The sequence below is a fragment of the Megalops cyprinoides genome, chromosome 24 (assembly GCF_013368585.1).
Source record: "Megalops cyprinoides isolate fMegCyp1 chromosome 24, fMegCyp1.pri, whole genome shotgun sequence".
In the NCBI taxonomy this organism is placed as follows: domain Eukaryota; kingdom Metazoa; phylum Chordata; class Actinopteri; order Elopiformes; family Megalopidae; genus Megalops; species Megalops cyprinoides.
This window is the reverse complement of record NC_050606.1, coordinates 10,398,554-10,421,627: the sequence shown is the minus strand read 5'-3', so window position 1 is coordinate 10,421,627 and position 23,074 is coordinate 10,398,554. Positions and strand designations below refer to the sequence as shown.

The following is a 23,074-nucleotide window of genomic DNA, read 5'->3' as shown; positions in this document are numbered from 1 at the left end:
TCACCCACAATCATGCCAGCATTCTAATAGTATACATATCTATAACCTGATTGTGCAGAAGTGAAACAGTGGTCTCGAACAATCACCTACTTCATTCATTTAAAACCTACAAACAGTATAATATTCAATCTTCATATTCCTAGTTTATATCTGGAATATTTGGACTTCTAAGAATGGAATATTGTGAACATGATTACTTGTATTCAATCTGACAGAAAAGTACAGCTGTTGAGCAAGGACAGAACTTGTTTCTAAACTTCCTGTTCAATCTTCTTGTTTCATGTCCTTGCTTTGCGCATATCTGAGCAGTCCTTCCTCTCCTCCATGCAGTGTAAATACCAGCTTGGTTTTATAAACAGAATAACACAGTCTTCTATAGTGGGCTGGTTGGTCAATCACAGAAATAACCCTATGTTTGAACTTCCTGTTCTCTCTGAGGTTTTCAGGTTTTTTTTCTTCTCCTGGTTCTAGTAAGGTTCCACCCCCTGAGCTGATAGATGAGTATCTAATACTCCCACCCCCCACCACCACCACCTCCCGCTTGGTGATTTATGAAACAAATAACATGGAGGCATTGACTTAAAGAAACTAGAAGACCAGGGCTTTCTCTTGGGGGGCTGTTCTATGTTTTCCAAGCTCTTTCTACATTTTCATCATGTTAATAAGGCACACTTGTTAAATTAAGTCATATTGCGTAGCTTAGTGAACAATATCGTAGCATCTGTTGCTAAGACCGATAAAAATGGGCGACAGTGTAACATAGTGGTAAGGAGCAGGACTGGTGGCAGGACTGGTAGGATTGCCAGTTTGATTCCCCGCTGGAGCAATGCTGTTGTACCCTTGGGGAAGGTACTTAATCCAAAATTGCCTCAGTAAAATATCCAGCTGTATAAATGAATAACAACAAAAAAAATGTAAGTCACTCTGGATAAGAGTATCTGCTAAATGCCAATAATGTAATGTAACGTAAAAACACAAGCCCATACTCCAAACTACCATGGAATGTGCTAGTCTCTGATGAGGAGGTATTATCAGCAATGGCAGCGTCTCTGCTGGGCTCCCATCATCTCTACAATGAATGAAACCCTGCCTGTCACCACGCGCAGGAGGGCCTCCATTGCCATGAGCACCACACCCCAAGCATTGGGCTCCCTCCGCTTCCCCTTCACCAGCTTCTACAGGCTTGTGTGTATGACTCATAGCCATCAAGGCCCGTCACACATGCCTGTCATATGAACACACAATAACCCCAGCACTCTCTCACACTAGGCTATACACCCACCATCGAGCTTAAAACACGCTCTGGGTCCTAAAGTTCACTTTGTTTTACCACAGGTGTGTCTTTGTTAATTAAGCCCGACTGAAGTCATCGTATAAGAAAGAAGGCATTGTTTACTCTGAAACTAGATTATTATAGTGACAGTGTTGCACCTCGTGGCATGCTGATAAATTTCAAGTGTGGTACATTCATGCCTCTCGTTCTGTGGATGCATATGACTCATTTTTTGGCTGACACCCCAAGCCTTTAAAATAAGTCCTTGATTGAAAAAGAGCGATAAGGAGATAAATATTTCACAAAAAACTCTTTACTGTAACATATTTTCACCTAAAATACAGCAACTCATTCTCCAGGTGCCTTTTAAAAAGTTACATAATGAAATACATGATAATCAGCTGTTATTTTGTCATTTATTCATTTGTCAGACACTCTTAACCCAAGCAAGGTTGATTAGTGTGTTTGATAAGGCTATATGTACAATACATGCAGAATACATAAAATTACTTGTATATTTGACCAAAACAGTAAAAAACTCACACATTGCAACAATAACAATGTTTTGTCAGTCCTGATGAATCTGTGCCTGCTAAATAAAGAGAAATAAAGAGGGGGAAAGGGAAGAGGCGCGGCTCTGTCAAAAACCATTTCCTGTGTCAGCAGTTTTTCGGCTTCCTCTAGGGAAATTTACCAGCTGACTGGTTCTCAGAATCACGAAACATCTCGTCAATAGCAACCATAGCACAGTAGGGGGTGCTATTCTTTATCGATTAAATGTAAAGAAGCAACATTACCCTTACACAGTGGTTGTACACACTGATATCAAACATGCCATCTTTTGGATAAGATATTAAGTAGGTTATTAACAATCTCATTACAATCCCAAGACTAAAGGTATTACCCCTGGCCACATTCCATTTTCTTTAATCTGATAAATGCTGTCTGCCCCTCCACTATAAAAGCCCAACAGAAGACAGAAGCCCAACATTCATGTTTTCAACAATTAATTGATTTATTAGCTGGGCTGTTCCAGGTTATTACAAAACTGTCTGAATGAATTGCTGCGCTTTCTTTTCACATTCACAGCTTGTAAATGTCCTGGTGTATGACGAAATCTCCAGATTTTTCAATTTCACACACTTGAGCTCAGTTTGAAATTTGCAAGGTCCAAACACAGCTCTTTTTTTTTTCTGTGGTCGGAATGGAAACTGCAGTCACTGGCCAACAGCTTAACACCAGGAGCCAAGAAAGCAGGTGTCCCTAGAGTGTGCTACTCTTTAATAATGTAAAAATTAAGTGCAAGGAAAGGACAGTTTCGGTTGTGTGTATTTACCACAACATATCCTGCTCAAAATCACATTTTCAATGTGTCATTTTTGTGTGCAGTGAGATAAGAATAAAAGTTAAAAAAATGCTTTGCGATTATATATATTTGGAAAAAATATTCCTGTCCTATACATAGACCATGACTATGAGCTTTGTCTGTTGGCCTACTCACCTATCATACTGACCTCTGTTTGGCCATTTCACTGCCGCATGAAAAGGTATGACCAGACATTTAAAATCACTCTCCTTTTCCATGTAGTTCTGGAAATATCTGGCATATGGCTACAGTTACTCTACATTTGATCATTAACATTAACATTGAACATTAATCTTTTTATGATTGGTTACGTACAAGCATTTTTCTTGTAAGTGACCTAACACTACACATTTACCATACCCAAAAAAGTAAAGATTTTCAATATAAATAACGTGATTCGTGTATCAAAAAATGTACCACATGGCTTTTTTTTTTTTTTTTAAAGATTTTTCAACACATGAAACTTTTCTTACAGGTGGCATAGTACCTGTATTTTCAGTTTGTGGAAGGAGGACCACAGGCATGTAAACTTTGGACCACGAGCTCTGTGGTTAACTTAATGTCTATTTACACTGGGACAGATACAGCCTCAGCTCTGTGGATTGAAAGCACTCTTTCTTTAAGATTACTCAGCACTACTTTGTTGTGCAGTATTGAGAGCTTTTGTTTACTTCCTTGGAAAGCTTCCAACTTTTTTTTTTTTCCTTTTTTTTTTTCTGGCGCTGTGGAGTCCGGTAAGTTCATCTGGGATACCACACCTCCCCGCTCTATTGGTGAAAGTCGGATTGCCCACCTCTCCCTGCAATGGTCCAGAACAATCCACAGCACCCGGCGCCCAGATAGTCCATTACATAACACACCCCCCACACACAACCTCAGGGACTCTGGGACAGGGAAAATGCAGAAGTATCTGAATTAATTCAAACCCATCATGCTTTTATTTTCCAGTAACTTCTCAGCAAATGTCTCAATATTAGAGATGATCCATTGCATTATGAGTTTTAAAGATTTTGAACAGGTCGTGCTTATCTACCATAATAGAGTACTGTGGGCCTTTTCTGTTTACTTTACTCCAAGGCTGTCATCTACCTTTATTTTTTCAGTGCAAACTGTAACTTCCTCTGTGTCCTGAGCTGTTAAATTATTCCCTGCCCACTGCAACAGCTCTGGTGAGTGCAAAAAATGGACACAGGGGGAAATGTAGGAGAAAGCCGTTCAAATAACATTTGAAATATGTCATTCTTAGTCCTACTTACTTCTTGTCTGCTGTATTGGTTGTACAGCTTTCTCAGTTTCAATGAGAATTGACTATCACATGCTATAGTGTGCGGAATTACTCGAAACTGTAAACGTACAGAATTCACATGCTGTGGTTCTAATGAGGAACTACCTCAGATAGAATGCAACTTGTGATTCTGCAGCTCGTTGTATGACAGCAGTTTTGATTACAGTATGCAGTATTTTCAGTTACACTTCATTAATGGTTAATTAATTGAAGTACTCTCGAACAGTATGATTCATTGAAATTTACGTTGCATGTATGAATTGTTCTTATCAAGAGTCTGTAAAAGACCAGCTTAAACACAAATAGTGTATGATACAGTGAAATTAATTAGGTATGTTAACAAATAAACTGTTTTTTAATGAAGTGACCATAAACGTGTGTTTGTATTGCACTCACTTATGCAAAGTAGGTATGGTAGGTAACATAATGATAAACTTTGCAACTGAAATAAGCCTTGATAATAAAAAAAAACAGTTAAAACACGCATCTTACAGGGCTGCTTGTGTGGGAGTCCTGGTGGGTCCCTCTGGCTAATATTGGGAGTAATATTGAGCAGGCAAAACATGCTAGCCTTGAGGGTGCACATACTGGAAATTCTGCCTCTAGGCTTTGCAACACTTATCCCAGAGCTGTGATTATTATCTGGCACAGATAGACTCAACAAATCCAAGTGGGATGCTAGTTTTTCTAGGGCAATTGCCACATCTAGGCTTGGCCAATAGTGGCCATGGGCTAATTTCTGTGGTGCTCCATCTTCATACTGACTGGCTGGATGGTAGGTAGAGCCTTTTCCACCACAATCTGGCCACTCTATGGCCAGCTTTACCTCTCAGCAGTGGAGAAATTGGGAGCACCAGTCTGGCTGGCCACTGTGCACACCTGCATTACTGTTGGACCAAGCGGCTTTCACACCAGGGGACCTGACTTCTAGAAGTCCCCATGAGTGCTTGTTGGGACGAGCAAGAGAAAAGCCAAGTGCTCAGACAGTGCCAAGCTTGGATTCATCATAGCACATAACTTTATTTGGCATTTGCCAAAAGCAGCAGAACAGCAGGCATTGCTGATGATGTCTCAGCATTGCAGGAAAATAGTTGGGTCTATATAACGCCATATGAGACATAGTTTCCCACCAAAGATGATGAGAAAACAGGAGAACTGGAAAACAGTGTGTGAATGTAGAGCCGGATGGACAAACTATCAGAGAGTGCTGATATGTAGGACAGTTGTACCGCCTCAAATGGACTGTTTGCAACCCACTCAACCCCATCAACACACCAAGGGCAGGGAGCCAGCAGAGTCTCTGCTGCTGGAATCCACACCTCCAGTGTCAACAGGACCCCTTTCCCCAGATGGCCCCCTCATGTTCTGTGGGAATTGGTAGGAAGTGGAGAGGCTGTCTAGAGATAGGGCACACATACATGCTGGCTATTTAGCTCTATGTGTCCCTGTGATGGAAACCTAGCACAAAAAAGTTACATTCTCTAAGTACTTTTAATGCTTTGTATTATGTTAAATAGGCCCCTTTTCGGGCATAATCTAAGTTCGCGATTGTCATATACATTTACAGCGGCTACTTCCTGTCACTGCTGTGATTCTTAAGGGGGTTATGTCAGGACTTCGAAAGTGTCATACTAATATCAACCACACGGTGGCGTATGCAAAATCGGAAATGATCGCATTTTGAGCGTTCCAACTGGAAAAATACAGAATTCATACAGTACTCCATGTACATTTTTACACCGTGACACAAACACACTGACAATAACAGACGACATACATGACATATCCGGTGATGTAGTCCAGCAGAAGATATTTTTAAATGACAGATATTGTAGAATACTTGTGGAGTGCAAGGATGACTTACAAACATGACCGTCCAAAATTTCAGCTGTATCTGGTGTTCAAACGTGAGAAAAATTATTTCACATTAAAAAACTGCGGTACTACTTACACTGTGGATTAATGACTTGTAACCACTATTTTGCATTGAATAGCTTGCACAGCTGTATAAACGTATGTATGGTGAGAGTGTATGTATACACACACCCATATAGCCTACATAGTCTACATGCACATAAATCCCTCTTCAAAACTGTACACTTCAGTGTTGTCATTTAAGTAAATATGGCACGTAAACATAAAGTCATGTATAATCACGTTCATATTATAACTACACCTAGAGAGAGGAGACATTCAGTTAATCACGCAAAACGAAGGCACACCTTACAATTACATTATGTCTCTTAAACGTTTTAATAGCGATGATCATAACAATTGCTAAAACGTGGAAGTGATCAACGTCATAGGAAGATTGGAGCAAAAAAGTTATTTATTTATGTTAAAGTCACTTCAACCGTTAAATTCGGAACTACGATCTGTCCTCTGCAGGGAAAAAAAAATCACCCAATGATCACTCTGTGACGAAGCTTGGCCAGAAATCGTGAAGTTGAACCTTGCCTCGGCTTCAACACATTTCGTTCGTAGTAAGGGGGAGGAGCGAGACCACCCTCCTTCTCCGCAAATGGGATCTGGCAGAGACCGTCTGACTGGAACTGGACATTACTGGTTTGTTAGGAGGGGAGGTGAGCTCCTGACGTCAGCGCCAAAGATACATAAACAGTGTGCGCACTTCGAAAAGTTTCAGAACATTGCGAGCGTTGTCAAGAAGGGCACAGCAGATCCTACTGGTTTATGCCGCTGACCTAACTTTGATTTGGGGAATAAACATATAGCCACCTGTCATAAGCAACTGCTCCGGCTGTCATAACGCAGAAAATCGAGGGGAACGCTTAGGTGCACAGCTATAGCGCCTTGAGAGGATAACAAGTTGACCCACGAAAGCGCACGGGCGTACTTCGCAACCAAGTTCACACACCTGTTGCGAGAACGAAACAGGTCTGTATTGATATTGTAAACGCTAATCTACGTTAATGAGTGTATTATACAGCCTGGATTCGCAGTGCGTCTCACCACCATGCAATATGAGCTGGGCGATGGAGCCTGCCAACTTCTACGACAGTAAGCTGAGCACTTTGCACGGGTCCTGCAAGCCCGGCCGAGATGGGGTCACCGGGGAGGACAGCCACCTGGCCGAGCTCAGCACCGCTCCGGCGATGTACGACGACGAGAGCGCCATCGACTTCAGCTCCTACATCGACTCCATGTCCTCCGTGCCGAACCTGGAACTCTGCAACGACGAGCTGTTCGCCGACCTGTTCAACAGCAGCGTGAAGCAGGAGAAAGCCGACTTCAACTACCTGCCAAACACTACGTCAGGCGTCATGCAGCTGTCGTCCGGCGGGTCCGCTGTCAGCATGAGCGGTCACAAGGACTTGGGGAGGAAACAGGATGTCGGTTTTGGGAAGGGGCTCTACAACGCGCCCATCAAACAGGAATCAGACTGGAGTGACAGCGAGGTGTCCTCTTCCTTGCCATCGCAGATTGAAACGTGCGCGCAGACCGCCGTGAGTCTGCACACCGGGCAGCCTACCCCGCCGACCACTCCGGAGCCCTCCTCGGTTCAACCCACCGCCACCCGAAAAGTCACTAAGGAAAAAGGGAAGAAGTGCGTCGACAGGTACAGCCCAGAGTACCGCCAGAGACGCGAGAGGAATAACATCGCGGTCAGAAAAAGCAGAGACAAGGCGAAGCAGAGGAATTTGGAAATGCAGCAAAAAATGATTGAATTGGGGGCAGAGAACGAGCGATTGCACAAAACCATTGAACAGCTAACGCGCGAGCTGACAAGCCTCAGAAACTTCTTCAAGCAGCTTCCAAACTCCTCCTTTGGGGGTACCGCCGCCGTGGACTGTCGGTGACACGCGAAACATCCCCCGGTTTGATATTTATGGACTTTAAATAAACATACCTCAACGATGTCTATTAACCATCTGTAGCAAACGTACTGTAACGTTACATGAGATGAACTTTATGGCATTGAAAATGGTACCCAATATTTTCATATAATTAATGCATATGATACTGCAGTCATCACTATTCGGGAAAAATGTTTTTACTATTTTAAATTATTTTAACGAGTTCATTTAAAAATGTATTCATGCCAGTTTATGGTACATATTTTAAATTCCAAACTTTGTATTTTTTGTCAGGAAAAAAACCTGAGCATGTTTGAAAATTTTTTATATAGTTTGTATATAATTGTGGAATTTTGTAAGAAAAATCTATAATAAAACTACATAAAAATAATCTGTTTATGAGCTGGTGACGTGTGTATGTGGGTGGGGCGGCACTGGAGACTGGGAGCATATTGTAATAAATGACAACCGAGTTAATGACTGCCCAGGCAAGAAAAAAAAACCTAAAGCCTGTTCCTCAGTTGTAAATATGTGAAAACCAAAGGTCTGGGGGGCGTTTCAGACCCAAGGCCTAAAAAGCTTCATTTCTGCCTGTTCAACAACACTGAAAGGTCACTTTTTCAGTGTGCTTGAAACAATGACATAGTGAAATGCATTATTATGGATACTGTTGCTTGTATTTCCAATATAGGGCATTTTACACATATAGACTGTATAAAAGCCCAATACTGTAACTAAAACCTAAGTTTGGAAGAGCAATGAATGTAAAAAAAAATATGCAGAACATATACTTCCTTATATGCACACTCTACCTGTGGGTTGACAGATCAATTTACTTTTCAGCATCATTACTAATCTCATTGGTTTGGTGCAGGTGCTAAACAGACATTCTTGTAGGCTTGTAGAATACTTCTTTACAAATTCTTTGATCACAACAATTATTTCAGATGAGCCAGAGAACACATAAACCTTGTGAAGTGTTTATTATTACGACCACACAATTGCATGTTGACATTCAAGTAACACAAGGAAATGTGAGGCAGCTTGTCTCTTCAGCTCTACAGCAATGGTCTTCATTTGGTCAATATTCCCCAAAGTAAAATGGACAAATTTTCTTCTGAGAACAATTGCAACAAACTCAATACTGAGAAAACATTGCATTAGTCATCATTGCTAGCTCCATCATTGTCACTGAAGGAACAGATTTGTAGTGTATTTGAAACAAGCAAGCAGTGAACATGTTCTCTAAACCTTATCCATAGCCTGTGGAACCTTGGTGATTCTACCAAAGCATGCCAGATACACATGCTTTTGAACTCATTCCTCAGTGCATTTGGTGAAGTGGGTCACATGAGATGCTGCGAACTGCTAACACAGAAATCAGAGCAGTGATCAACAGCCAACACGTGAGAGATCTGAAGATGCTGATGGAAGATTATATTCATGGATACAGATCACTCTTGGGGGCCAGAGGTGGTTTTCAACTTTCTGTGCTGGCAGCTCAGAAACACAATCTATTACATGCTCTGTGGGCACAACCTAGGAGGTAGCTGAGCCAGGAGAGTATTTTCAAACTTCTCTGAAGCATCACGAGGGCATGTATTTTTGAAGACTGGAAAATACAAATATGTTTATGTCACTTCTGAACATCTGAGTGCGCTGGCGTGGGGCCAGGGGGCATCGTAAGTCACTTCTTTGATGTTCTTCTATGCCTAGGCACACGGTGAACTGTCTGGTCCCCACGTTGCAGTCAAGGTGTGTCAAGTTCCACACATTTGTCATGGTCTTCCTTCTTTTCTCCTTTCAGTTCTGTACATGTATTCTGGGGGGGGGGGGGCGGGGGCGGATTCCTGGTAGAGCCTCATTTGAATAGCCTTCGCTCAGAGGCTGATTTCTTCCAGGCCAATCCAGAGTGCCGGCTTCCTTGTTACAACACGAACATAAGCGGCGAGGGGGCCCACCTCTTTCCCCAGCACATTCTCCACCTCGTAACCCTGGAACCACACCAGCAGGCCAGTTAAAACAATCACAGGAATGTGCATGCCGTCCTGGAACTCCACATTCTCACATCGGCATTGGTGGCGATGAATCAAAGAAGAAGAGAACTGTGTGCTCTAGGGGGGGCAGTCAATCTAACCACTATAATGCTGTGCCCTTAACTTTGTGTAACAAATTTAAGATGGCATTGTTCTTTTTTTGTGCATAGTACATTTCAGAGACCACTGAACTCGTGATGTGGCACTATTGAAAAAATATGTTGCAAAATGCTGAGAAACAGACATTTATAAGTTTTTTGTAAAAACGCCACCGTTATTAGTTTCACGGCACAAAATGCACCTTTACTGCAGCGAGTGTGGAAAGTGGGACCAAGTGCAAGAAAAACCCACAGTGAGGGGGGCAAAAAAGTCTGAAAATGAAACATCCCCCCCAACAGGGGTCATTGGGTTTGTCGTGTCTTATTTTGAGTCAGTGAGTTTGTTGCTCTCGGTCAGTAAACTTCAAAATGGGAGCTGAAGAGTATTTGTTATTGTGTCTTCTGAGTGTGTGCACTGTCCTGCTCACTCCAGAGCGAAATAAACACCTGTCCAAAAATGATGACTGGCATCTTGTCCTCCTGGTCATTCCTGTCCCATCACGCAGTGCATGTAATAACAGATTATTCATACAGCAATGCATGCGTAAGTATGTTTGTATGTATAATATTACACTGTGTTAGTATCTTATGAATATTTGACCTAATTCAATATTTACCTCGATTTTTGGTTAAAAAAAAAAAAAAAAGTTTTTCCAGTAAATGTTCTGGAATGTACCCCTGCTTATGACACTGCGTCTCAGGGAAAAGATTCAGCTCCCGATGATTCGATTTAGGAGGACGTCCCCGGGAACACGCCGTATTGCAAACGCCGGGATCACCTGTGCCTGCTTAAATTCATCATTCAGCATTAAGAGCAAAGCACCACGGTGGTCAGATTGAATGCCCCCTTTAGGCGCTGAAACAGACTTACTATCAAACAACTATTCATCTGGAAAGAATAAGTAACCGTTTCAGCTGATAGAGCTCAGCTCTCCACCAGCCTTCTGCATGAGCCTTTATTCAGTCTGAATTCATCTACAGAGAAAGTAGTTTTAGATATGCCCCGGGGATGTGGAAATGTTGACCGGAGACAAACAAAGGAGAAAGAAAAGAGAAAACAAAAGACTCACAGTAAAGCTGCATAGTTTAGAGGGCTCCCTTGAGTAATTATCAAGGGCAGTCAGATGAAACAGGTTTGCCCTGTGCTTGCCAGGTCAGACGGGTCTTATCAGAGTGACTGTGGCTCCGTGATTAAAAGGATGCCAGCAGACCCTGCGCTATGCAGACACCCATTTTGTAGGGACAATACTGATGGTCCCGATGCTCGCAGGTACAAAGGGTTTTAAACACCCAAATGGTTGCCGGTATGAAAATAAACTGACTCATGCACAAGTTATCAAAATCCTTGAGCGCGTAAGCAGCGTTCAGTACTTTGTGGATTACAGCTCAAAAGGGTGTACCCAATACGAGACCAACCTCTCTGTCAGATGTGGATGTGGAGTTTAGGAGAGTCTTGATGGTGTCTTGTTGCAGCTGGAAAATAGATGATAAATAAATCAGTTTTCACTCCTGTAGAAACTGGAACTAAGCGGCGTGACAATGAATGAGACACAAAGCAATGTACTTTGAGCTAGATCCAAGAATGGTATACCAGTTATCTAACTCAGCCTGTGCCAGGGTTGCAAAAGAGAATGTAACGTTATGATTTTTTTCTGAATCTTTGGCAATAAATGCACTTTTAAACATAGAGATTAAGTCTTTGTCTCTCTGTCTCTGTCTTTAGTCTCTCCTGTTTTAACATGTCTACAATGTTAAACTATCCTGGCCAAATTTTTCAACTGGATCTCTTATATACCCCTTTCAATTGATGACAGGTGAGGTTTTGGCTGGACTTCTTACATAGTTGTCTAGCAATTGACCTTGTAAGCAGAAGGTTGCATGTTTGAATCCCAGGGTACACTACAATGTTGAACAACACACATAACCTGAATTGGCACACAGAAATCTGTATACAGCAAGAACCGTATACAGGGATAACATGTAAAATGTAAGCTGTGGCGATCGCTATTATGACAACAATTCAGTGTAACATTTTTAACTCTCAGTAACAAATGAATGTTGAGTGTTGCTTTATGCACTACTATGAGTTTAGCTTTAACTAAATACAATAAAAATGCTGTGTAAGATATAATAAAGTGTAAGACTTGCTCAAATTCCTTACTTAATAACAAAGGCCACTCCAGTTAGACTGAATCTGGGCCCAAGCCTAGTCAGTAAATATTGTAACAATGTGTACTGACACAAAGTGACCACTGCAGGACCAAGCATACTGCTAATGGTGGGGGGAGCTTTAATACAATACACTCTGAGGTGTTTGGAGGAAAGGAGTAATACAAATACAAGTCATTATGTTAATCATGATTACAGGCCAATGGTGACTACTAAGAGAAGAGAATAATGAACTCAACCAACAAAGTGAAGCATAGGCTCCACTGATACATCTTATATTAAGACATACAGATATATCTTTGAGTCCCTCCTCTGGATCCATCTGTAACACTATCTCTAACAGCTTGAGAAAATACATAAGAATAAGAGTTAGCGTGATGAAATGTTGTTTTGACAGCGTTGTTCATTAGTTCACATCCTGCGAGGTGATATTTATCTCCCTTTCCCGCTTCTGCTCAGCGGCTATAGTATCAAGCGTGTCAACCAACCTTTTCTTGTTCGAATGTTAATCATCACTCAGACATGAGCATTTTGTATTTTCTCGATACATGCATTTCAGAATAAATTTCAGGTAAATGCACCATGTATATTGTATGTATACTACGCTTCAGACTTGGTTGTATATGTCACAGAATTCTTACTTGCCTTTATTTTCACAGTGCAGTGGCTGAATGACGGGCAGCTTAAAAAGACGTCAAGTTGCATTTTGATGGTGGGCTTGGTCACCACGGTGTTACAGAGACTGCAGAAGAATGTTTGCCTTTTTTGGGGGGAAAAAAGAAAAACGTAATGAATGACATTTGCAATACATGTAATGCATACACTTTCAGACCTTTGTTTGTTTTTTGTTTTTTTTAACACTTCTTTTGCACTTCTTCCCCTTTTTCAGTCAGCTTTAGTAGTCACCGGTTGTACATTAGTACTGTTTATCTCATGTCTCACTGCTCAACTCATGCAGGTGTGCAGAACAAGGCGAATGCACACAGCCGTGTACCGTGACTATGCTCCACAATACAAGTCCCATAATGCACCTGGAGTCAAACACTGTTGATTGACAGGCACATCACGCTGATGCTATATGAGTAACCCAAAGGGGCTTGAACAAGTCACAGGGCAGCAACAGCAGTGGAATGAGGAAATCCTGGCCAATCTACCAGCCCCTATCCCTGGCAGAACAAAACCAATTTGTGGGCTGTTGGTCACAGTTGGCAAATGACATGTCCATTTTGGAGCTGGGATTGCAGGGCTCAGGCTGCCCATGGAGCAAACGCTTTTAAATGCCACACTCGAAAGCCCTTCAGAGAAGTCTGATTCAAAGCAGGGAGAAAACTAGAGTAGACTCACTTCAGGTTCCACATTCACATAATATCAGTAACAGTATCTACATTATCTTGCGGTTGGACTTCCAGTGTTGCTCAGTTGAAGTTCTGTTTCAGCAAGATTATGGCAACATCAAACCAAAAACACAACTCCTAAGACCATGCAAGACTGCTTACAATCAGATTTATTGCTTTAAAATTAAACCTGTCATCTTTACGGGTGAAAGAACAAAAACCCACCTTTCTCCATGGGATGCCTCTAGCCTGTCGCTCTCACACAAGTTACAGACTGGCCAGGAATACGCTGTGTCTTCATCCACACCAACAACCACACCTGCCAAAGCAGACCGATCAACTCACAAGCCTGGACTAGGCTATTGCTTACATGTGCATATTCTGATTCACGTATTCAGAGACTAACACTGCAAATACACAACTTGCAGAATTAAAATGATTTAGGTTCTTTACTGTTGCACAGAATTGTATTACTCTAACCTGTATTTTTGGAAAAATGCGGAGAGAAACGTTAGAACAAATTCACAAAACTATGTGACAATTGACAATATGTTGGGTTAAAGCAGCAGAGCAACATGGTACTTGAAGGAGGTCCTTGAAGCCCTTTAGCAAGTGATAAACATCGCAAACAAATACAACGACAGTAGCTTTTTCATTGATTTGTACACATTCAACTTGAGGGACTAAACAGCCATCAGTGATAGTTCAGAAACCTAACATTAGTAACCAGGATAGCTTTACTCTATGCGTTTTTGCCATTGATAAGGGTCTTACATAGCACTAGATTGCAATTGTGAAACATCTCTCACAATATTACCAATGAAGACAGCTGACTACAGACAGGCAAAAAAGGCAGTAACTATATTTTGGACTCAACACGCTATTTTTTAACTACATGAACCGCTGTATATGTCCCATTGAACAGCAAACTGCACAGAATTACCATACAGTAAGGATGTCAGATGTTTTTGTGCCCTTAGACCAGAGGCCTATTATGATGCCATTACAGGCTTCACTGGCACAGCTATTGTACAATAATTAAAAGTAAGTAAATATTGGTTGACACTGGTTACCACTATAAGGCCCTGATTGTGGTGGGGGGTGGGGGGGGGGGGGACTTGTGGGAAAGCAGATGCCCTGTCAGGGACAATTGGTTCTGCAGAGAAATGGCAAATCAGCTTGTTCTGCCAATGTAGGCCCGGACGCGAATACAGAATATCATAACTTTTTTTCCTGCGCTAACAGCATCTAAGCAAATGGCACATTGTCACATTGGACTTGCTGCGGGACGAAAGGAAATGCTTTGGGTATGCGAGGCTCTTCTGTGGAACCGCCTGCAGGGTTTGCACCCAGAAGAGGTAAATAGGGCTTTGCCCACAGCGTCCTGCGGCCGCACTGGAATGGGCTTTGAGAGGAGTGCTCCGGGGACCACAGCTGGGGGGCGGGAGAGTGGGAGCTTCTTGGGAACTGCAGAACAGCTAACCTCAGCGAGAGACAATAGCTTTGTCTTCAGCGACCACAAGAAGGTCCCTCACAATGCCACAAGCACAAAAAAGCCACAGTCACCCCCCCCTTCTAAAAAAAAAAAAAAAAAAAAAAAACATATACTCGGTTTCCTTTATGAAAAATAAACATTCTTGTGCCCTTAAAAAAGTGTGAGTGGGGGAGAGAGACAGAGCGAGAAAGAAAGAAGAAACATGTTTTCCTCATTCTTGGAGTTCTGGAACGTTCTGACCTTTCAGCAGGCACAGGGAGTTGGCCTGAGTTGTTGGACCCAGCTGATCCAGTCTTGCAGGCTGGGACAGTGGCCCCTCGTTGGTAGGGTTGTCTGGGCTGGCTACAAGCAACAGGGGCTCCAGCTGAACCACCGAGCGCTCCTCGACCCGGATCGCACCTGGACCAGAACATCAGCACTCACACCAGCGATGGACACCTTTGAACCCCATATATCTCACATTACAAACTAAAAACCCAGTAAACTTCTCACACTCTGCACAGTTTCCGAGAACTGAACCCAAGTGCGCTCATACAAATACCTCAGAGGGTCACTGTAGCATTCCAAGTGAGGATTTCATGGAATATACAGAAAAGTGTTCTGCTATATAGCGCAGAAAAAGTGGCAAGTTGTAGAACTGTGTGTTGTACAATTGGGGTGGCAGTGTAGCATAGAGGTAAGGAGCAGGACTTGTAAGCGAAAGGTTGCTGGCTCTATTCCCTGCTGGAGTACTGCTGCTGTACCCTTGGGCCAGGCACTCAACCTGGAGTTGCCCTAAGTAAATATCTAGCTGTATAGATGGATAGAATTGTAACCTACGTAAGTCCCTCTGGATAAGAGCGTCTGCTAAGTGACATTAATATAATGTAATGATTTACCATGCTCCTTCACTGCATCTCTGATGGTGAGGCTGCAGGCGGAGGCGCCGCTCAGTGCCTGGAGCACGGCCGGACTGAGGACACAGGGGGCACTCACGCACACCGGGACCGTCCTGCACCAACCGCCCTCCTCCCCCTCTGGCTCTCCCCCCTGCAGGCTGGGGTCCGTCACAAACAGCCAGGGGCCGGCACTCTGAGGAGCAGAGCAGAGCAGCACCATCAGCACGCTCCCCTCGCAATGCCCCGCCCGCGTACGCCCCCCCCCTTCCCCCCCGCCCCACTTCAACGGGCCAGGTACATAACGCAGAATAAACAGTGACTCACTCCACTAGCCTTGAACCCTCAGATAGCAGGGAAGACGGCTCAGTCAGTTCGAGTCCCTATCAGTACAAAAGTTCCTTTATTGCCCTGGAAAAGTAAACACGCTTCAGGTATATACTTCTCAAAAGCCTGAGATGATCCAGCGGATAACAAAGCTGTTGCTCCAGGTCACAGAAAAAACCCTTCATTAGTTTAATGGGTAAAAACCTGATGGGTAGTTTCAGTGACATCAGGCCATTGCCATACATGTGAAAGCAAAAAAGTCAGGGGAAAAGATACATTCTTTTCCTTCTGGCAAACACTGGCCGACAACTGTTGTACAAGGACGAGTTCATCAGTCATGTCTGTAAAGACCCAGGTAAAAATAACACATTCCATACCTGGGTTTGGACTGAAATTTTTCAAGCAAATGACTTGGCCTTTGGCCTCTTCGTCAATTCATTCGCTGTCTGTGAATCCATTTGAGGCTAATGTAAAAAGAAGGATTACAGACAGCATGCGTAGAGTAGAGTACCGTTCTTACTGATCACTCCAACTGTCTGTAGGTGCAAATAACTGATGACAGGCTTGGCCCTTCTGAAGGTGACACTGCTGTGTACAATGCATTGTGGAGTGCTTGGCAGCCTCTGTTAGCCATAGCTACAGGATGTCTTCTGATCCCTCCCCACCCCACTGCTGTGACACACGTTTAAAGAAGGAGTGCCTCCACCCACATCTCTCAAACATATGTGGCCCAAAAAGGTAGCAAAAAACACCAAGTCCATATCTCACTGTACACAGCCCTCTCTGGCTGCCTGCTGTCCAGAAAATTCTAGAACAGTACAGTGCTTAAAAAATCTATTAGGGATTAAGAATAGATGCAGCAGGTTTTGGTTAGAATGGCCTCTCCAATCAGACACATATGGAAGACATTTTCTTGTTTCCTTGTTTGACCAACACAATGTCCTTGGACAAGAAAGCAGTCAATGTGCACAAACAAATATTTAACAAAGTTAAAAAAGGAGACAAATATAAAAATAAAAAAGGGTACATGAAGACGTTTAAAGATGAGCTGAACAGATATATTGGCGTTTTTGCAATGTCTGAAGTGGGCAGGTAGACAGTATTTGCTTTCAAATATAAACAGTTTCTCACTCAAATGATGCTGGCCGTGACACCCCCTTGTGGCTCTGTACAAACGCTTTATCGGGGGATAAATCTCTGTGAAACTTCCTATTGTAAGTGCGAATTCAGAACCCAAAGCAACAAACAACAACATAAACATGAGGACTTCAGAAAAACGTGAATCACATTATTTCTCCAGCCCAGCGTTACTGTCCTTGAGTTCCTCCCCTGTGGTTTTAATCCCAGACAAGAGGTAATTTACGGTCTCTCTCCATGCAATGACACAGAAATATCCACAGAGCTTTTAGTATAACAAAAGTCAGCATGTAAAAAACCATAATTCTATGGGAACAACTCTAATCACTTCAGTGTGCATTTCTAAGATGACATATGTTTGAGCTTTTCTGTACTTTTTTTATCTGTGACAAACATCGAAAGCCACCTGCCGGCAAATGTCTCGTTTTTTAACTTTCAATTTAGGTTTCGTGTTACTGAATAGGATTGCACACTCTCCTCCACAGATGTGGATTTTATTTTTAAAGTAATCTTTTGACTACATCTGTTCTGACAGTACAGGAACAGGTTTACCTGCAGTCTCTTGTATATGACTGTGGCCGTGAAGCTACAACGATGGCTGTGGGGAACACGCTGAAATGAAGGAAATAAATCAGTGAATGACAAGACTCCACATTCATCACTGCTGTTTGTGTCAGAGCAGAAATATGCATTTGTGTGTGTGTGTGTGTGTGTGTGTGTGTGTGTGTGTGTGTGGGTGTGTGTGTGTGTGTGTGTGTGTGTGTGGGTGGGTTTGTGTGGGAGAGGCAGGTGCTTGTGTGTGTTTGCACATATGCAGGGGTGTGGGATGTCTTTTACAGGGTGTGTGTGTGCTGGGGGAGGTAACCTACAGTAGTGTGTCACATACTTGGTCCAAGGTGGTGTTTTACATTTCAGGTGAATATTACTGGACATCAGTAGGGCCACTTATTTAACTGATTTCTATTCATAGCAGCACCTTGAAAATATCAGTAACACAAACCTGTCTCCAACTCTGAATTTAAAACAGTGCACTGTTCAGTGGCACTTCAAACAACCAGTTGAACATCTAATTAACTTAGTCAAATTAAATTATTAGTATTAAATTAGTTTAAACAGCTTGTTCAAGGGGCAAATATTCACAAAATGAAAAGAATGAACAACGTTCACTTTCTAATCGAAAATGGACCTGAAAAACACACACCTCTTTCACACAGAACTTCTAGCACTTTAAATTAAGCAGAGATCTAGATCGGTATTCAATTAACACTGGAGTCAAACCCACTGAACCCAAGATCTGAGCTGGAGTTGACACCAGTACTTTCTCGCAGCTAAAACATCACTTTCCTGTTTTTTGCCTCCCTGAATACTCCACATTTTCATCATTTGTTTCTGTATTCCATATGAATTCATTTGCCGCATGTGTGCATTATTGCATATATATTTTGATTTTATACACCCCAGCTGTAACATCCACTCCCAATGCACTTACATAAGCTGCAACAGGTGTCCTTCACTGTGTTATGTACGGGAAGAGTATGTGACTCTCTCCACTAATTAAGATAACAGAGTGTCTTTAGACTCATCACTGCATGTATATTTTGTATTGTAGATGTGGAACTGAGTGTTAGGCGGGTGGTCTCTGCTGGTTGCCCGCAGAATCTGTGTGTGTGTGTGTGTGTGTGTGTGTGTGAGTGTGTGTGTGTGTGTGTATGTGTGTGTGTGTGTGTGTGTATGTGTGTGTGTGTCTGTGTTTACCTGCAGTATTTCTCTCAGTGTATGCACCACCACAGGCAGGTACAGACCAGGGGAAGAACTCCCCAGGAGTTCATCCACTGAGTCCTGGCCTCTTTGACCTGCCAGCAGGTAACAGAAACTCGGGGCTGGAAGCCTGGATTTGTCCTGTAACACAGCACACAGGCATTGATTTTGCCCAGTGACACAACACTACGCCCTTCAAGCCAGTCACACTGCACCAAGTGTGTGATAAATTTGGCTAGCATTAAAAATTTAAACAAATTTACAAAGGATCAGATTAAATCAACATTCTCTTAACTGTAACAGCTAACAGACCACACCCTTTTCAAGCTTTGATTTCATATTAATTACTCCAACTCTGCAGCCACATATTGCTCCTCGATTTACACACACATTGCTTTATGCTGTCCCCTGTGTGGGATCGCCGGAGCTCTGGGAACACAAAATGCAATCCGCCAATACACTCACTCACCCACGGCTGTATTTCACACTACAAGTCCCACAATGCACAACGGTAAAGCAAAGGCCAGTCGAAAGGTGAGCGTATCTCAACTGAAATCAACTGGGCGGCTCACAGGCGGTCTGACGTGATGCGGTTCCTGAGCACTGAAACCCAACAACGCCCCCCCTTCCCTGGCAGAACAAAGCCCGTTTTGTTCCGCTGCTGTGAGCTCCCGGTCATTGTCAGCCGATGACCTGGCCGGGCTCGCTCCAAGGCCACAGAGTTCAGCCTCCGCTCGGAATGAGCCCGTTAGCGCACCGAGTCGGTTCTACATATCCTCAACAGCACCTCATGTTCTGCGCTGCTCTTCACAGAAGTGAAGCCTTTTTGAAGGCTGAGTTTTACATGCTGAGGACAGGGCCAGGAAATGAGACATGCGAGGCTGTGAAACTTACACATTTTTCTGAAATAACGCTGCAGCTGAAATCACAGGGTGCATTAGTTTAAATCTTTTTCACAGAAACACTTTCAGTGTGCAAAACATCAAGTTCTCACTGACAAATCTTACATTCTCCATGTATCAGTACCTAACCATTTGCAAATATATTGTATCTCTGCCACTGCCACACAGGTACATACATGGTTTTGTGTCCTGATAGTGTTACGGACATCATGTCTTTTTACAGTGTACCCTATATTTTCAAGTAATATGCAGAGAAACGTGAAAACCAAGATACGCAAAAATATACACACACACCCAATGAAATTAAATTTAAATGAAAAAAAAAGCAATTACATCAACAGTGCAAAATGGACCATATTTGTTGTCCCCCCCCCCCCTTTGCCATAAACAGCCTCCACTCTTCTGGGAAGACTTTCCACAAGATTTTGGAGTGTGTCTGTGGGAATTTGTGCCCTTTCTGCCAAAAAAAACATTATCCCTCCTCCACCAAACTTTACTGTAGGTACTGTGCATTAGGTAGTGCTCTCCTGGCATCCACCAAACCCAGATTCATCCATCAGACTGCCAGATAGTGAAGCATGATTCATCACTCCAGAGAATGTGTTTCCACTGCTACAGAGGCCAGTGGCGGCGTGCTTTGCACCACTCCAGCCATCACTTGGCATTGCGCATAGTGATGTTGGGCTTGTGTGCAGCTGCTCGGCCATGGAAACCCATTTCATGAAGCTCCCGATGCACAGTTCTTGTGCTGATGTTGTAGCCAGACACAGTTTGGAGCTCTGTAGTGAGTGATTCAACAGAGGACAGGCGGTTTTTACGTGCTTGGTGGCCCCGCTTGGTGGCCCCGCGTGGTCTACCGCTTCGTGGCTGAGCTGTTATTGTTCCTAGACGTTTCCACTTGACAATAATAGCACTTACAGTTGACCGGGGCAGATCTAACAGGGCAGAAATTTCACAAACTGACTTGTGGCGAAGATGGCATCCTATGACAGCACCACGTTTAAAGTCACGCAGCTCTCCAGTACGACCCATTCTACTTGTCTATGGAGATTGCATGGCTATGTGCTTGATTTTATGCACCTGTTAACAATCGGTGTAGCTTTAACACCTGAACTCAATAATTAGGAAGGGTGTCCACATACTTTTGGCCATATAGTGTACCTCAGCCTGTGGTACAGGTGCAGATACACCATATACAAGTTGGCTGATGGCTGTCCTCCCAATATGAACAAATAATATTTTACCAATCAAAATACTTCATATGAACAGAAATTGAGAAAACTACACACATCCTGGCTGCTCTGGCTCTTTCCATGCACTCGGAGGGGCACCATGGGAGGCCACAGGCTGTCAATCAAACTGAAGAGGCTGGCAGACCTGTGGACGAGAGGCACAAATATACATCACACACACATATCCATCACAAACGCCTATGCATCCCACACACATACAAACGTCATACACGCATACATGTCACACATGCATACGCATCACTCACACTTACATTATACACACATACACCATGCTCCAACACATCACACTCAAGTCCACTATAAACACATTTCTATCACACACATTACACACACATACACACACACTGCACCTTGCGGAGAGACCTCAGCCAGAACCACAGATCTGTTCAGACACAGCCCTCCTAAAACTGCACCTCTTCCAGATCGACATGTTTGGGCCTGCTGAGTTCTCACACGTAAACCCAGAGCAGAACACAGAGCTCAGAACAGGTTCACCCGCCCCAAGTGTAAACAAGGGAGCAATCCAACTACCAAGGCGAACTCAATCACGAATAACCTGGGTGTTTCTGTCAGTTTCTAGAAGCCTGTCACGAACGCCCCTCTTTTCAACACAAGAGGCCATAAGAAGCGTACCAGCTGACTACGACGTCGCTCCAGCTGAGCCAGCACCCAGAGAACACAAGAACAGAACTCATAGGGTCTCCTGGACAAAATTACTGAGCAAATCAAAACCCTATGACTCACGTTGCCTCCCTCAAAATCCTAAACCCTCAGCTGCCAAATTAGTGATGGGAGATCACGGAGGGGGGGGTGGCAGGGGAGGCACCGAGCTTGAGAAGCGAACCTCCCCCTCAGGGCCCACTCGTGCCGGGCCCGTACTCACTCACCCCCGCCGACCCTGGAGGGGGGGAGGAGGAGGAGGAGGAGGAGGACGGACCCGAGCGCTAATCACAGGCCTTCCTTTCTCCAGAACTCGCTCTTCTGCCCCTTCCAGTCCTGCAGGTCGCACGCCTCGCCGCTCGCTCGCCCGCCACACACCGCCGACACACACTGAGCTGGGGAAGGGTGGTGGGGGGAGGCTTCCCGTAAAACCGCTCCTAATCTCCCCGAGCCTGCAGGAGCGGTCCGACAGCCTCATCAAAGCCTGTTAATCCCGGGTCCAATCTCTTAAGGCCGGCGTGCTGATAACCGTGACCGACTGTGGTCAAGGGAGAGGTCTTGGGGGCAGGAGTGACTGAAACGTGTGTGGGTTGAGCAAGCCTTGGAGAAGCTAACGCTACAGGTCCAGATTCGTCCTACACCAGCTCTACAACACTAGAGACAGAAAATGCAATCCTCCAACACACTCACTCACCCACAGCGACTATGAATTTTGAATTCATTTATGAATTGTGAATTCCTATTACATAGCAACAGGTAGTGCTTGTGTTGTCCAGAACAATATTTGGAAAAGCAAGGGTCAATAAACAATATTCCTCATTGGCTGTTGACGTGTGGCTCAGCCGTACAGGAGCACCCACCTTCATTTACAAAACTACATTACATCCTGGTCTGCATGGAGCCACTATTTACAGTATACCACTCAAAGCTTCATAAAGAGCTCTGTAACAGTGACTCACGGCTGTTAAGTCCTTTCTGTTTTGCTTTTGTTTCTAAACTATTGTAAGAGTGTGACTCATGCAGCAAGCTGCCTGGAACACGTGTATTTATCCCAAAAAAAAATGTAACTGAAGCGTTTGTTTGACTTGTGAGACGGCTCCTGTCATCGTTTTAAGGATGGCTATTTTGACTATATTGTCAGTGTCTGTATCACTTAGGCTTCATCAATAACATTTCTGGGCCACTGTATTGATTATGCTGTTGAATGTAATGAAGTGCTGCATCTGACCTCCATTCAGTCAGCAGTGCCTCGGGGGAGGGACACCTCCACTTTCAAGAAGTAATGAGGAAA

The 23,074-nt window shown here is 43.6% G+C and overlaps 2 protein-coding genes across 2 annotated transcripts in view; one reads left to right on the top strand and one right to left on the bottom strand.

Annotated features, from left to right (window-relative positions):
• Window positions 1-6,548: 6,548 nt before the first annotated feature.
• cebpd (CCAAT enhancer binding protein delta) lies at window positions 6,549-7,948 on the top strand. Its single transcript, XM_036519288.1, has one exon. It carries the CDS (start codon window positions 6,855-6,857, stop codon window positions 7,740-7,742), a length of 888 nt encoding a protein of 295 aa, XP_036375181.1. The 5' UTR covers window positions 6,549-6,854; the 3' UTR covers window positions 7,743-7,948.
• Window positions 7,949-9,573: 1,625 nt separating this feature from the next.
• spidr (scaffold protein involved in DNA repair) overlaps window positions 9,574-23,074 on the bottom strand; it is a 73,009-nt gene continuing 59,508 nt past the window's right edge. The window contains exons 10-17 of the mRNA XM_036519551.1: window positions 21,160-21,247; window positions 18,966-19,109; window positions 17,763-17,822; window positions 15,750-15,942; window positions 15,112-15,270; window positions 13,602-13,695; window positions 12,688-12,802; window positions 9,574-9,853 (exon numbers count right to left, since the gene is read on the bottom strand). Of these exons, the coding sequence (XP_036375444.1) occupies window positions 9,620-9,853; window positions 12,688-12,802; window positions 13,602-13,695; window positions 15,112-15,270; window positions 15,750-15,942; window positions 17,763-17,822; window positions 18,966-19,109; window positions 21,160-21,247 (1,087 nt within the window). The 3' untranslated portion in view covers window positions 9,574-9,619. The remainder of the gene's footprint in view (window positions 9,854-12,687; window positions 12,803-13,601; window positions 13,696-15,111; window positions 15,271-15,749; window positions 15,943-17,762; window positions 17,823-18,965; window positions 19,110-21,159; window positions 21,248-23,074) is intronic.